The sequence below is a fragment of the Schistocerca serialis genome, chromosome 7 (assembly GCF_023864345.2).
Source record: "Schistocerca serialis cubense isolate TAMUIC-IGC-003099 chromosome 7, iqSchSeri2.2, whole genome shotgun sequence".
Lineage (NCBI taxonomy): Eukaryota > Metazoa > Arthropoda > Insecta > Orthoptera > Acrididae > Schistocerca > Schistocerca serialis.
Window position 1 is genome coordinate 194,192,078 of NC_064644.1, and position 17,667 is coordinate 194,209,744.

At 39.9% G+C, this 17,667-nt stretch overlaps 1 protein-coding gene across 1 annotated transcript in view; it reads right to left on the reverse strand.

Annotated features, from left to right (window-relative positions):
* LOC126412965 (lipase 3-like) overlaps nt 1-17,667 on the reverse strand; it is a 159,191-nt gene that overhangs the window by 66,514 nt on the left and 75,010 nt on the right. Inside the window, exon 5 of the mRNA XM_050082857.1 lies at nt 5,746-5,904. Coding sequence (XP_049938814.1) covers nt 5,746-5,904 — 159 coding nt within the window. The remainder of the gene's footprint in view (nt 1-5,745; nt 5,905-17,667) is intronic.

Below are 17,667 nucleotides of genomic sequence, written 5' to 3' on the forward strand. Positions count from 1 at the left end.
AGGAAAGTACAATTCCAAGAAATAGCACCTGCAGATATTCGACGTAAATAGTCTGCACATACAAACATAAAGGACGAATGGGAGAAAGAAGAAGCAAACACCATGGAAGAGTTCAAAACCAAGATTATACGTAAAGCACAGGAAGCAGCTGGAAAACGACAGAAACACAACAAAATTTCTTCAAAGTACGGAAAGAAACAGCCAGAACCATCAGACAAACCAAGAGAAGATACCTAAACGTACAACTGGAATAACTGGAGAGTGACTTTCGGAATCACAATGTAACAGGACATTTTCAAATAGGATACGAATATTCTCACAACAAAAACTCTGCTTTAAAAAACAAAATGGAGAATTAGCACTTACTAATGAAGAAAACTGCAAAGAACTCGCAGTTTACTTCACCAATTTACTAAATTGTCCTGAACCTACAGAAAGATTCCCACTTATTGAACCCACACACACCAACCAAGACTCAATATCACCCTCAAAAGAAGAAATCCTCAAGCACATCCACCATCTCAAAAACAACAAAGCGGCTGGTGATGATAACATAGTAGCAGAACTACTGATAAATTTAGGCCCACTTGAGGAGCTCATGGAAATTATCAAAGAAATTTGGACAACAAGAGAATTACCTGACGACTGGAAGTGTGCACGTATCCACCCCCTGGACAAAAAAGGTGACATAACGGATGTCAACAGTTACCGAGGCATTTCACTGCTACCAGTCACATACAAGATATTCTCTTCATGCCTATTGCAGAGAACACAGGAGCAAATTGAACAAAAGATTGGGGAGTATCAAGCGGGTGTCCGAGCCGGACGTTCCTGCCCTGAACAAATTTTTAACCTAAAAACGACGTTGAAATACAGAGCTATTAGACATAAGCCCACTATATGTACATTCGTCGACTTCAAGAAGGCGTATGACTCAGTCGACCGTAAATTCCTTGTCAACATTCTTATAGAACTCGGACTTGACCAGAAAACACGTAAGCTCATTGAACAGACATTCTCCATCACAATCTCTAAAGTAAAATTCTTGGGGAAATCTCGGAATGTTTTGAGATCAGAACTGAAAGACGGACTATCTCTAACTCTGTTCAATATCATTTTGGACAAGGTCATAAGGGAATGGGAGAGTAAGCTAATAAAACGTGGTCTATGGAAACCAGGAAAACTGAAGTCACCTGCCTAGCCTTTGCCGATGCCATTGCAATTTTTACAGACAGTGAACAAAATGCAATACATCAAATAGAAATACTCAAGTAATGAGCCGAGAACGTTGGCTTGCACATTTCTTTTGAGAAAACGGAATTTATGTGTACACTCTTGAACATACAGCATCTCACCACAAAATATGGATGGATAAACAGAGTTCTACGTTTTAAATACCTGGGGGAAATTTTGGAACCCACTGGACTAGAAGAAAAAAAACTCAAGAAACTCGAGCACAGAAAATAAAGAGAGCCTACGGTCGAACACACCAACTTTACAACAAAAGGTGCATGTCCATGAATGCAAAAATCAGGCACTACAGCACTGTCATTGAACCCGAGGTGCTATACGCAGCAGAAACCTTGTTACTCCATAACAAGATGGTACTATAAAATCTACAAGAAGAAGAACGAAAGATCGTTAGGATGGACCACAAAAAACAGAAGCGGACATAGACTGCAAACCAACAAAACTACAGAGGAAATTTCAAATATTGCTGCTGACATTATAAAAAAACACGATAAATTCTATGGACTCCCGAATAAGTACGAAGAGACCTTACTGATGCTCAACTCACCATTCAGGACCTGCAGACTGTAACATCTGCAGAAGCAAAATAGACAAGTGGGAAGTCTAGACAGAGACAAGAGCCAAAAAGACCAGTACAAAGTTGACGGACGAAAGAAAGAAAGCCATGAACGAGAAAATGAAGGTCTTATGGAAAAACCGCAGGAAGAACTATAGATGCTTCATGTGATCCACAACGGGTCTACTACGTGTCTAATAATAGCACTAATGACAATAGAAAAAGTATTTATAGGTGTACAAAATAGATACTTTATGTTATAGTGAGTTCTGGGGTAGGGAAATTTAAGGTGACTGCACCAGCTAAGAATACTGGGAAATGAGGAAAATCTAGTTCGATAGAAGGATGCAAAGGGGTACCGAGTGTGTGCAGGGACAATATTAATCCTTATTGCTGCTGCAGCAGACGTCATTGACTGTCTTCTGAAGCTGCAGATGTTATTGGCTCTGAGCGCTATGGGACTTAACTTCTGAGGTCATCAGTCCCCTAGAACTTAGAACTACGTAAACCTAACTAACGTAAGGACATCACACACACCCATGCCCGAGGCAGGATTCGAACCTGCGACCGTAGCGGTCGCTCGGTTCCAGACTGTAGCGCCTAGAACCGCTCGGCCACACCGGCCGGCGCAGATGTTATTCAGTTCTCTGATGTAATGAGGGAGGTTATTCCAGAGTCGGATTTCTGTTACTGGGAACGTCTTCGAGAAACTGGTCTGAGTAATGGAATGGGACCGAAAGGATTTAGCTCAGAAGGGAAAGGGTGTTACTGCAATGTTGTTCAGACGAGAGCGTTAAGGTCGAGGAGAGATATAAGGGACAGCGTACTTTGATAAGATAGTAGAGTGTGACATCTCCTGGCAAGATATTTACAAAATTGGTGGAATAAAAAAAATAATAAAAATAAACATTTATCGGTATTGTTATTATTTCATTACTGTATGGTTTGTAGATTATGTGTAAAAGGAAATAATTATTCTTTTTTTGTGCAATATTTATGTATCTATATTTCACAAATAATGTCTTTGGTCGGCGGCGAATGTATGTATCAAAGCAGATAATGAAAAATAATTGCAAATATGCTTATCAAATTGTCTATAAATAGTGGAGGTTAAAACATTACTCTCTCTGTCTTCTTGTAGCCGTTTAAGTTGTAAGAGCCTGTGACGCTCGCTGGAATGCATAGGTAGCCTTCGTTTGTCCTTTGATCGAGAAAGACGCCATTGGAGGTTGGTACTTGTAAAAGGTGTGTACTTTGAATTTATGTTGATTTTTTGAATACAGAAATTGTTAAAATTATTACCTGTAATAATTTATTGCTAGCTTGCCCAAGATTTCATTCCACATTCTTAGCCGTTTTCAGCATATTAGGAATTTTTCATGACGCAGAGCCGTCATTAAAATTATCAGCTTTCTGGATACTTCAGAGGCAAATTGTGGATTTTCTTATGTCATTTTCAGGTGGACATGGGCAGCTGCTATTATGTTATCAGTTTGGTATGTAATTCATGAGTGATAAAGTTTTACTTGTGTGTGATCCAAGACTGCTGTGCAAAACCTGTTCTGGCTAATAACATAATAATTAAATTTCATTTTGTGTGTGTTTCACGCTCTCATGTTAGTCGTGGTAGTTATTAGTCTTCACATATTTAAAAAAATCCACTGCAGCGTTTACATTTAGTGAACATAACATACTGTAACTTCCGTACAGTAAGGGTAATTTTCTGTGCATTGAAGACATGAAAGTAGCGAAGGGCATTTTTTTTTATAATTAGTTACAGCTATGATAGGATGTTCCATATCTAACAAGCCAGATGAGTGTTATATAAAAATAGTTTGCAAATTAAAGATCGTACATCCACAGGACGAAATCTTTCAGTGTTGTGCGTGTCCCCACATAATAGGTCAAAGTGCATAAAGTTAAAATATTTTCAACTGCAGAAACTAATAGTGAAAATCGTATTTTATCTGTCGTGCTCACAACAATAAGCAATATAAAATTAATTAAAATATTATGCCGTATAAACTGCATATAAAGTAAAAAGGGTGTGCGGTGGGGATTACGCGACAAGAGGAGACAGAGTGTTTACAATCTCTGTATGCAGTCAGGATAGCAGTGTATGTGACGGGGAAACGTGATCAAAGAATCTAATGTAAATATTCACGTATACAGGGTGAAAAATATTTAAACCGACAAACTCTGGGAGGTTGTAGGGGACATCAAAACAAATATTTTCCCCTAATGTCACTTTTTCCTATGAGGAGTATTTAAACCCGTAGAGGAAGATTTCTCTGGCGGCAAATAAATTAAACCAACAAACACTTTTCCATTTTTTTATAACCAAGAGACAAAAGATCAACACAACCCAGTTTCAATTACAGTATATTTTCAAAAATGCCTCCATTGACACGTAAACAAAGGTTACACCGTTGGATCATGTTCTGTCTGACACGAGCAAAAACCCCAGGAGTATCCTGAATTGTTCTTGCTGCTGCTACTATCCGGGCAACCAGATCCTCTTCTGATGCAACAGGAGTTGCAGAAACAAGGTTGCGCATATCTCCCCACACAAAAAAGTCCAGAGGGGAAATATCTGGGGATCGAGCAGGCCATGGTACAGGACCACCTCTGCCAGTTCACGTTTCGGGGAACCGTCGGTCCAGGAACCAACGCACACGACAGCTGAAATGTGCCGGCGCCCCGTCATGTTGGAACCACATGCGTTGTCTTGTAGGGAGCGGGACGTCTTCCAGAAATTCTGGCAATTCTCTGGCGAGAAAATTGTAATAGTGCCTGCCATTTAATGGCCTAGGTAGCAGATACGGCCCAATTAAACAGTCCCCATCAACACCGATCCACACATTAAAGAAGAACAGCACTTGATGAGCGCTAGTAACTGTGGCATGTGGGTTATCCTCACTCCAAACATGCGAATTGTGCATATTGAAGACTCCATCATGCCCGAACGTTGCTTCATCGGTAAACAAAACAGAGGATGGAAATGTAGGATGCATTTCACATTGTTCCAGGTACCACTGCGAAAACTGTGCTCTGGGTGGATAAACAACTGGTTCCAGGTTGTGAGCACGCTGTAAGTGAAATGGAAGTAACAATTGCTCTCGAAGGGCTGTTCTTACTTTCGTGTGATTCGTCCCCATGTTACGTGCAATTTTACGAATGCTGATTGAAGGATCCCGCTCCACATGCTGCAAGACAGCTTCCTCAAATTGCAGCGTTCTTACCGTGCGGCGGCGTCTCTGTCCAGGTAATCTCCTAAATGATCCGGTCTCACGCAGACGTTGGTACACAGCAGCAAAGGTCGTATGATGCGGTATACGGCGATTAGGATATTGTTGTTGATAAACCCGCTGTGCAGCTCGTCCGTTATGGTACGCTACGTAGTACGCATCAACCGTATCAGTGTACTCACTCCAGGTGTATCGCCCCACTATTAAACAGAGATAATGCTCTACTGCATTGGCGGGCAGCAGTTGCCTACAACTGAAGATCGTAATACGACCTCTAGCAACTGAAGATCGTAATACGACCTCTAACAACTGAAGAGCGTAATACGGCCTCCACCGGTGTATCGCCCCACTATTAAACAGAGATAATGCTCTACTGCATTGGCGGGCAGCAGTTGCCTACAACTGAAGATCGTAATACGACCTCTAGCAACTGAAGATCGTAATACGACCTCTAACAACTGAAGAGCGTAATACGGCCTCCACCGGTTTAAAAAGTCCTCATAGGAAAAAATGACATAAGGGAAAAATATTTCATTTGATGTACCCTACAACCTCCCAGAGTTTGTCGGTTTAAATTCTTTTCACCCTATATATAGAACACAGGCCTATCACTATACAAGGCATGAAAGTAATACAATGTTTTATTGAGCACTGAAATTGTAGAATCCCGCAACCTAGGCTTTTTCTTACCGAGTTGAGATGCTTGGAGGAGTAGCCGGCCATGAGGAAGAGCAGGTTGGTGCAGACGTCCTTGTAGACAGCCTTTGACCGGCAGATGGTGGCGCCGAGGCCCTCCAGGAACTCGCTGTGAGGCACCAGCTCGTGCATCCCCAGGTGGTTCACCAGCGCCTGCCAGCAGACGCAACAACCTTGTCCTCAGGTCTCCGCCCAGCCGTTCGTATGTGTGTCCCCCACAGCTTCCATGTCACACCAGGCGACTGCCAGTATACACCAATCCTGACTTGCATCTCTTCGCCCCACCCCCCACTCCACCCCCACCCCTCTCACTCTGTCAACGTAAGATTGTGGAAAAGTCTATAACGGGGTCTACTCATCCTCGAGGAGCCAGATGAAAACTCTTGAAAAAACTAACAAGCCGTCAACGTGGAATCAAATCGAACAGCTTTTTTTTATCAGATACACCAAAATAGAATTAAAATTTGTACGTGTTTTATTGCAGAGGATATGAGGAAGGAAAATATTCCGATGAAGAGATTATTGTAAACATGAAAACTGAAAACAGTGTAGATGCAGAATGAGTTTTCACCTCCTGGCAGATAAAAACTCTGTGCTGGACGGGGGTTCGAACGTAGAGCCTTTTTCTTTTGCGTCCAAGTGTTCTATCGATGAAGCTATCCAATTACAACTCACGATCTGACCTCATATCTTCACTTCCAAATATCCTGCCTTCCAATTTGCGAAAGGTAAAAGTCCCATGATCGAGTCCCATTCGGGTACACTGTTCTTTGTGTCATGTCGTTTAAATATTAGTTATCTTGAAGAAAACGTAGACATATCAGCAGGACTCATAAAAATAAACAAATGGTATTCCATGGCATCATTCAAGTCTATACACCAAAGTGCTTGCAATCTTATGAGAAGGTAGCATACCTTTAGGAAGACCTACAGAAATTGGTAAGTAACAACAAAACACACTAGCATATGATATTCGAAGATTTTAATGAAAAGTAGGAGTAAAATGAAAGAATTGTTCCTCAATGGGAAGCATTTGGTATCTTCCCAGAAATGAAACAGTCCATGCTTAAGTAAAATTTGTCCTTAACAATTTACTCTAGATGTAATCAATTAAATATATGATTTTACTCTAGATGTAATCAATTAAATATATGATTGTTGTTGTTGTGGTCTTCAGTCCTGAGACTGGTTTGATGCAGCTCTCCATGCTACTCTATCCTGTGCAAGCTTCTTCATCTCCCAGTACTTACTGCAACCTACATCCTTCTGAATCTGCTTAGTGTATTCATCTATATGATTATATGATTAGTATGGAGAAATGGACCCACACATAATATTTACTGAATTTAAGAAATACAGAAAAAATGTACAGAACGTTCCTAAAACGCTTTCAAATTGCTTATATTCATAGAGTTCTAAAATACAAAGCAAAATTAATAAGCTATAAAAAAACATCCTCTTCTCACGGAAAGCTATACACGTAGAGGATGAGAATATATTTAAAAATATGCGAGTTTAATTTAGCGTATAGTGTAGTACATCACATGAATTAATTGAAGGTAAGCAGTCTGCAACATAATATTAAGTATTAATGTAAAACATACAGGCTGTAAAAAAGAAAAATACTATTTGGTACAAAAATACATGAAATATGTAAAACCATAAGATGTGAGGAAATACAACTACTGTTGAATAACCATATTGCCGAATTACTAAGCAGAGCTAAGTTACTGCACACGGTTTTGCGAAATTCTTTCGCAAAAAAAAAAAAAAAAAAAAAAAAACCAGTGTTCGAATAAGCACAACTGCCAACATAAGTATCTTAGAAGTAGATGTCCTACGTGTAGAGAAGCAGCTTAAATCGGTTAATAAAGGCAATGCCTCCGGTGCAGATTGTATATCAGTCGGATTCCGTTGAGAGTATGCTTAAAAAAATTACTCCATGCTTAGCAATCTATAGGACCGTTAGCTCGCCGAAAGATCCGTACCTAAAGACTGGAAAGATTCATAAGTCACACCAGTACCCAAGAAGAGGAATAGGATTAAGACACTGAATTAAAGACCCAAATAACTCTCGTCTATTTTCAGTGGGATTCTGGAATATATAATGCTTTCTAACGCTATGAAATACCTCTAAGAAAACAATTTATCGACAAACAGCCAACACGGATTCAGAAAATATCGTTCATGTGAAACACAACTAGCTCTTTATTCTCACGAAGTAATGAATGCTTTCGACAGATGTTGTCAGAGTGGTTTCATATATTTAGATTACCAGAAGGCTGTCAGCACTGTACCTCACAAGCGATTTCTAATAAAATTACGTGCCTATGGAGTATCGTCTCAGTTGTGCGACTCGATTCGTGATTTTCTGTCGGAAAGATTTCAGTTCGAAGTAACTGTCGGGATGTCGTAAGACAAGTAATATCTGGCGTTCCCCAAGGAAGTGTTATAGGCCCTCTGCTGTTCCTGTTCTACATACAGGATTCAGGAGACAATCTGAGCAGCTTCCTGAGCGTGTCGCAGATGATACCGTCATTTACCGTCTTGCAAAGCTGTTAAATGATCAAAATCCACTGAAAAATGGTTTAGAAAAGATCTCTATGATGCGGGAAGTGGCAGTTGATTAAATAATGAAAATCGCGAAGTCGTCCATATGAGTACTAGAAGGAAACCGTTAAATTTTGGTTACACGACATATCACTCAAATACAAAAACTGTAAATTCAGCTAAATGCTAAGGGACTGTAGTTACGAATAACTTAAACTGGTGCGAGAATGTATATTATGTTGTGATTCTTGAGTTTCTCCCGGCGTATTTGATAATCAAAATATCCACGGGTGTATTGCCGGTCTACAGTGTCCAACGGGCACAATATTACGGCGATCATACATGTCGCCATCATCAGGTGAACTGACGGACTGAGCTCCTGTGAACGTGCCGGCACGGAGATCCGTACGCTGTGGCCGCCCAGGGGGACCTGGGTTCGGGATAGGCGGCGGCAGATTTAAATACCCACTGCCCGCGGCGCGCTCACTCCGCCGTCCGCGCCCCGCGCCACGGTCGCGCGGTGGAACTGATTGCGACCGAGTCTGAGATGACGTCCGTGTGATAGCTCTGTCCGCCGTGGTCGTCACAACTATTCGTTTGCTCGATTTACTGTTGATTAACCCAATCGCTGGTTCCCAAGCCTTGCCACAGTCATGGTTTATGAGGTCGTCATTGGTGCGAATTTCGATGGCCTCCCTAACAACGCTGTCCCAGTATCTCGACGTCTGTACCAGAATCCTCGTGCGTTCATACTGTGTTTTTCATACAATATCCACAGTCAACGTCTATCTTCAGGAGTTCTGGGAACTGGGGTAATGCAAAACTTTTTTTGATATATATATATATATATATATATATATGTGTGTGTGTGTGTGTGTGTGTGTGTGTGTGTGTGTGTGTGTGTGTGTATGGGTGGAGATGTGTGTTCAACACATGTTTTGGCCCAGCGCTTGTGGAGGCTTGTAGACAGTATCGACTGTGATCTCGCCAAGTTTCACAATTACTTCATGAATACTGCTGTCAGTAGAAGTGACAATAAAAGACATATTTTCCGCATTTTGTTTTACATACGTCGCTGCGCCATAGTATAGGTCGTATGTGATACCCAACAAATCAAAACCAAACACTATGTCCTTTGAGATTCAGTGTTTCTCCTGTATTGCGAACAGGTCGATACAGTTGTCATTTATATTGTTTTTGTAGAATTTTATTTTTAGCTGTACTTGTTGCTTCTAAATTAAAGTAGAAAATTCGGAAAGAGGATCAGACCTTCTTAGCCAGGCAGTTCTTTAAATTTCAGTTTGTTGAAATCATGCGGTACATGTGATGTGAATGTCAGGAGATATTAATGATTATCTGTCACCGGCTGTGTTGGTCCATTAAGCGTTATCGAGGGTGCACACGTAGTATTCTACTCTGTATACGTGAAGTGTTATTACCAGAGACTGAATTTAGCAACAAACTGAGCTTCTAAGAACATTTATTTAACAGTTGAGGTATTTTTGCAAACAGAAAAGATTTTACATGATCGCGGAAAGAAAAAGGAGGTTTTTCTCAAATGAACAAGGTAGCTCTCCAACAAGAGGCGGAAGTTTTAACAGGTAACTACATTATCTGCTGAAATAGGTCAAATGAAATACGTCAAAGGATATAAATCATCAACAATATTAGTATCAAGGAAACCTCAAAAAACTTCTGATCGTTGGATACCACATTTTTCTCAGTTATGATGGCACGCTAACTAAAAACAGAGAGAAATTTGTGCAGTTATTCCAAGACATCTTTAAATGTTTGTGCCGTTCAAGATAATGACATTTTGGAAGTAAACTCAGCGAAGTGTATACCGCAATTGGACAGATGAAAGAAGAAACAGAAATCTTTATTAAACCTTAAGGAAAATTAATACAAAAAGTGCTTCCAAAATTTTTTACAGATTGTTATCCAAATCACGAATAGTGATGTAGCCACCAACTTCTGTTAACCGACTGTTATCCAAATCTCGAACAATGTTGCAATCACACATTTCACAAGCTTGGGGTCAGAAAAGACGTTAAAAATTAAAGATCAATCAATATTCTTTCAGTAATCTTCATCATATTCGGTGAAGTTATCAGCAGACACATAAAAAAATGAATTTGATTTTTTTCATGCAGAGGAAAGCTAGTTTCAGAAGTGAATATAGCACAAAGGATTGCTTGCAAGTCTGAAACTAAATTACAGGCAATAATTGTGAATTACCACTCTGCTTACAGTTCATAGATTTCGGGAAGTTTTTGACTCACTTCCAACAAAACGTTTGCAAACAAGCGTTGAGAAACAAGACAGTAATCCAACGGCTGTAAGAAAGTGATAGATGAGTCAGGTAAGAACATTCCACATCATGAAAGCTTTTTCAATTCAATCAAGAGAGATTACGGCAACATTTGTACCATCTCAACAAGATCACACCTTCTTCATGTGAATGCGGCAGTTTCTTCGGCTGCCACAGAAGGTATCAAAAATCACGAAACTAATTATGTCTGAAAATGCTTTACAGCAAACATTAGATCTCCTTTAGCAGCAAAAGACATAAAAGTGTATAACTGTATACGAGTTGATAACAGAGGATTAAATAAGAATATGAAAAAAGAGAATTATTTTTGCGCTATAGCATAGTAAATATCTTAATATCCTTAAATCATTTATGTAAGTTCAGTTTCATTGGATGTAACATATAATTGTAGCATTTTATTGTTCTGAGGCTGGCGGCATGGGTGATGCCGAAAAGTCGCTAATAAATTTAAAAAAAGTTCAAATAGGACCAGAGAAATTTTTGAGATTCTCCAATCGGGAGAAACGGAGAAGGAGTACATGTTAATGGAACAGTTCTGAGTCTCCTTCGATTTTCTGAGAACACTACACGTTTTGCTTCTAGTGCAGATGAACTTCAGCAACAGCTGCAAGGCATTAACTGATAAGTTCTGAAACCAGGCTATAAAACTGATTGCAGTAAGATTAAAATAACATACAATAGAATGACTGTACAGAAAATGAAATGAACAGTATACTTAAAATGTCCTGCAGTTTTTTTTTACAACCCAAAGACGACTTTCACAAATATGTTTCAGACATATCCGAAATGGAAGGTTTACTGGCAATGTACATTACCCGTCTTCACTTAATAAATAAATGCTTCACGGAGCTCTTTCCGCATCAGATTTGTGTTCTGTCTCTTGGAACTCTTGCCATGTCAGATTTCGATTACTTCCTCCGTCATCATCGTCCAGAGTTATTTAGTTGGCCGAATTTTGACATGGAGACGTCACAAGGTCACGAAACTTCCATATGCTACCAGAGATTACGTCTATGTCTACGATGGAAGAACATTTATGGTAATGTTGATTTTCTTAGATCATGGACGACTCTGTTTATTTCTCTGTTGCCTTTCAGGATCAAGGGCCCGTATCGATGCACTAGTAAGGATAGGGCGGCTGTCCGGATTAATGTTGTTATTAGACATTTTGGTTTCAACGCTTCTATTATTACATAATTCCATTAAACAAATGCGTTAGGATGATATTACGGCTTCATTAAACTTAATAGTTTATTTGCTCACTAGGTTGTGCTCGGCAACAGCACATTTGTCGAACTCGCGATATTTAAACAAGGCGTCGATGCTATGTTCAGCGTTCTGAAACTGGTCGTATTGATATAGAAGATCGACAGAGAAATAAACTGAGTCATCTATCACCTATCAAAGTGTGTACTACTTAATATTAATATTCGAATAACCACTGTTATCTTGTATGTCTGTATTGACTATGTGACTGTTGTTAAGACTTAATTCTTTCAGATCTGATAGTGTTATTTAGTGTTATTACTTCAGCACTGAGAAGTTCGGAAATGGATGAGAATCGCAGATCATCCCGACTGCACACTAAACCTTCGGCTGAAGAGAGGGTAACATTTGTGTTTGTCGGTGATGCATCCTTATACTACATTTCTGCTTCTTTTACATGATGGTTGATTTTCCAGAATTTCTTTGGTAGTCATTATATTATCCATCGTAAGGACCGGAGACAGTGATTGTTAAGGTAATGGTTATAAATATTTTAGCATTCAACCACCAATATTAGGAACATAATCCACAGCCACGCGTATCGGGACTGAAGCTGCCATTACCTGGTTTTTTAAGTTTATCCTACATAAAATGCACTTCGAATGCACTGAAGGTCAAAATATAGAAACAAATAAAATTATTTCGACGTGAATTCCTCGTCCTAGTTTAAAAACAGCAACAGCAACTTCTCTTCACCGATTATCCAATGAGATGGCAATAGTCACGGGATACCTCCTAAAATCGTGTCGGACCTTCTTTTTCTCCGTGTAGTGCAGCAAGTGGATGTGGCACGGACCCTACAAGTCGTTGAAAGTGCCGTTCAGAAATATCTAACCATGCTGTCTCTGCAGCCGTCCTTAATTGCGGAAGTATTGCCGGAGCAGGATTTTGTGCTCGAACTGACCTCCTGATTACGTGCTATAAATTTTCAATGCGATTCATGTCGGACGGTCTGGGTGGCCAAATCATTCGCTCGAATTGTCCAGAATGTTCCTCAAATCAACCGTGAACAGTTGTGGATCGGTGGCACGTTTGGGACATGAAGTTAATGAATGGCTGCAAATGGTCTCCAAGTAGACAAACGTAGCCATTTCCAGTAAATGATACGTCTAGTTGGACCAGAGGACCCAGCCTATTGCATGTAAACACAGCCCACACGTTATAGAGCCACCACCAGCTTGCACTGTGTCTTGTTGACAACCTGGGTCCACGGCATCGTGGAGTCTGTGCCACGCTCGAAACCTACCATCACCTCTTACCAACGGATATCGGCGCTCATCTGATTAGGCCCCGGTTTTGCATTCGTCTAGGATCCAAAAGAAATGGTCACGAGCACAGAAGAGGCGCTGCAGGCGATGTCGTGCTATTAGCAAAGGCATTCGCGTCGGTCGTCTGCTGCTATAGCCCATTAACGCCAAATTTCGATGCAGTGCTGTGGGAATTACCATTCTAGTCAGTTTTATATTAATTACAGCATCAGACTTAGACACGATGGATTGGAATTTCTAGTTTCTCAAGCAGATCGAGTTACTTTCCTTTATTTTGTACGTTTTTCCTCTGAGTTCCAAATGGACGTTGTGTGCATGATAATGTTCCCCAGTTTCTGTGAAATATTCCCAGAATAAGACAGAGCGCATCGTATGTAGCGAAATATGAGAGACAAATAGATAGGAAGTTTTCGACAAGATACAGGGAACAAGCAGACGCTTTTAGACTCCATAACTAAGGCGGATCGGTGATTGCCAAACATGTATATGAGACCCGTTGCCCCTTGAAAGGCATAGAAAGGGACTTAGAGGTGAAACACGGAGGAAAAAAGTAAAGAAAAATGATCTTCTTGAGGAACTTGGAATAGCAATCCACCGTGTTAAGTTTGGTAAAGTACTTAATACAGAAACCGACGAGATTGGTAATGCCCTCTTCATAGGTTATTTAGATTTTTTGTACGCTTGGCGTTAGTACGGTAAATGTGAAGGATTTTGCACATATAACCATTGGTGTGGTGTCTCTCCATGCCCTCTGTAATATCTCAGGAATATTCTGGAACTCTTGGTGGGTCAGCGCAGTTTGTCAGACTTGCGCACATATGTACAATTTAGTGGTGCACGGAGAGACGGCTGATGTGACTGGTGTTTGCCACTTTACGGAAGCAACGCTTTGGTGGATGTGCGGTAACATGTGCAAGGAGTTCCCGTTACAAACTTATAGGACTTGTAGAGGAGAGTGAGTAGATAATATATTGAACTGACACCTGTGCCTGGAAACGTAAAGCTTCCGAGCTATAACCATTTGAAAACATGTTGGTAACGAGACCACTTTTAAAAGTAATTTATTAGGCGTACCCGGCACGTCCTTTGTTCTACAATTCCATTCATCAATAGCAAAAGAAACAAAAAGGAAATTTAATCAATTTCATAAAACCTGTTGTTCACAGTTACACTCCTCTCCTTGGAACACCACAGTCACACGTTCTTGCGGTGAAGTTACCCATTTCTCGAAGACGTTGCGTAATTGTGGTGAAAATGGTATGCAACGGACTCGGACGTCGCGAATGATGGTCTTGATAAAGGCGACGAGCAGCTCTTCCATTACCAAGAGCTTCGCCATACAGAAGAATCACGTCGGTGTATTTTGCAAACGTGTACGCAAGCATGTTGCTCTAACACTCACAGATACGTTAATAAATCTCGAACCAGGTCAGAGAGGTAGGATGCATGCAAACCGTCATCACACGGTCCGCCGTAAGTACCCCTTAGCATAACTGCGCTATTGCATACCTACCCAGAAAACATGTTTTCAAACGGCTGTAGCACGGAAACGTTACGTTTCCGGATATGGTTTCCGGTTCAAAATATTGTCTGTTCAGTACGTTCTAGAAGTGCTAGAAGTTTGTAAGGGGAATTTCCGAACGGCCTGTATAAGTGGAGCAGAGAATTTGGTGTTGCCATAATCATCTTGGGGTTGAAGCTCTTTTTTCCGTGTTTGCCTTAGGAATACATATGTTTTTGGATAGGGTCCGCCTTTAGCAAAACACAATTTTGTTTTTTAACCCAAACATGTTTCACTGCAGTTGCAGCATCTTCAGTGGGCTTTTCTATTTTGTGGCTGTTAAAGATAAAGAATGTTCTTTACTGTTTGTATACATGTAACTACTGGTTTTTAAACACACACATACACACACATAGAATTAATTGATTTCAGGCATAGCCATAACAAGTTTCAAATCGTGATTTTGGCTTAAACAATTTATCTTCTTTAACGTGTAAGTGGTTGCAGATGACAAACTGTGAAACAAAACAGTAACTGTAGAAACACAATACATCAGAAAAACCACACCACGTGGTAAAAAGGTATGAATTCATAACTTTATGTGTTTTCTCAAATATCTAAAATTACGATTTAAAAACCAATAGTTACATTTATACAAACAGTAAAGAACATTCTTTATCCTTAACAGTCTTAAAATAAAAGCCCACTGAAGATGCTGCAACTGCAGTGAATCACGTTTGGGTTGAAAAACAAAATTGTGTTTTGCTGAAGGCGGACCCAATCCAAAAACATATGTATTGGCGTTGCCATTTTCAAAGTAAGACGAGGAATTCATGTCGCAATGATTTTATTTCTTTTTATATTTTAACGTGAGTGCTTTTGATCTGCATGTTTTGTAGAATTAGGAAATGGGAGCTAGACTCCGAGACTTCCCAACATTATTTGTTGTATACTAAAATATTTATAACGATTATTTTGTATTATTTCTTTTTCTTATTAATTTTCTTACTTTACCTCAAATTATTTCACTCTAAATTCAAGTTTTGTAATTGGTAAGTTACTACAACCACACTTTTTTCACCACTCTTCGCAACAGAACATAGTGAGAATGAGTCGTCAGTTAAAGCAATAAATGAAGGGAATGTTTAGAAAAGTGCAAATACTTTTTTTTCTTTTCCAATAGTAATACTGTAATCTAAAATATTAGAGTCATTCATAAAGAAATGAGTCACAAGCTGTGAAATGTGAACGGCTGCAGGGATCGTAATGCCTTTGTCTACGGAAGAAGGTATGGAACCTATGAAGATGCTGTGACCCCGAACTTTCGTTTAAGAAGGACAAGGGCGCATACCCACGTGACTACAGAGTGGACACGAGTTCCTGCGAGCATTCCGCTACATTCGGTAATGCTGAATACAGAGAGATAGAGGCTTCAGAAGAAGAGCAAAGGAGTTTATTGCGTCTTCTTACAGCGGAACGAGTACGGGGAATGGAAATTCATCGAATAATCGCACAAGTGTACGGATAGCATTGAATATCTGTTGGAATTCTGACGCTCAATCCGACCTCTGGGACAACGGCTACTACCGTAACTCGCTGTTCTTCAAAAATGAGAGTTTCCACTAGGGATGGTGATTATCGCTGAAACAACCGGTTTTCGGTTATATTGGTTTGCTTCAACACCAGTTCAACCAGAGTGTTGCAAACCACTCAAAATAACCGGTTTCTGAAATAACATATTTTCGGCTTCTGTTCCTATTATTTAGCATGATAAACGTGAAAAGCGAACAGATTAAAAAATTTTGACTACTTCAGTTTCAAGAAACATAGATTCAAAAATTTGAATTAAACAGGAAAATATAACAAAATTTAGTTTTTCCAGTGTTGACTGCTTTTCTAGAAAAGTTTTAAGTGGTTGACTACTACGAAAAATCGTCAGTATTCTTCTACTAATTCTAATTTTTTCGAAGTATGTTCAAAAATCGTTTTGTAATCGGGGATCATACTACTATTTGAGCATTAGTGCTAAACGATGGAAACTGAGCTTGAAAAACTGTTTTTCGGGCTAATTTGTCCGTTTTCATGGGCTACAAGCAGCTAAAGGTATATTACCTAGACACAGGCAGCAAATCAGCTGCTTTCTATTTAATTGTGCACTATGAATGAACCGTTAAGTTTAAAGATATAATACATCACAGTTTTTTATGGCCTATTCTGTTTTAATTTTTTTAAAGTAAATGAAGTACTGTACTTCATTGCTACCTCAATTCGTATAATATTTCCATACTAGGATTGGTGCCATTCTCATATACAACAAATGTCCTATAACGACAGTGAGAGATTACCATTTAGATCAAATGGGACAGGTCTTGCACCCTGTACGTACACACGCACCATCTAATAGGCCACGCCACATGGTAGAAGGGAAATTATTGTCTCAGCAAAGCTGCATCAATTCTTATGCTATGTGTTTGTAGCTGGTTTCTGTCGGAATTGTTATTAAAACATAACTGATAGCTTCTCCCTTTTTCTGTAGGGTGTACAACTTTGCTTCCGCCGTTTGTCGATAGGTGGTGACAACGGTAAGTAGCGGTCGAAAGAAACAGATCGCAGACGTCAGGCAGTTAACTTGGACCTCCGTCAACATAACGTCATTCAAACATTCGTGTCTGCATCCTAAAGTTGTTCTTGATTGAAAATGTCAGTTTACGAGCCTAATTCGCGTCATTTGCGGGAGGTGTTACTGTTTTGTTTCAATATGAAGAAAACAGCCGCTGAGTCTCATGGAATGCCCTCACGTACGTCTGGTAAGGACGCTATTAGTGAAAGAACGTGTAGTGAGTGGTTTAAGCGCTTCAAGAACAATGATTTGAACGTCGTAGACCGGCATAGTGGTGGAAGAGAGAATGTTTTCGAAGATGCAGAATTGGAGACATAGCTGAGTGAAGACTCGCGTCAAACTCAAGAAGAATTGGCACAATTAGTGGGAGTGACACAGC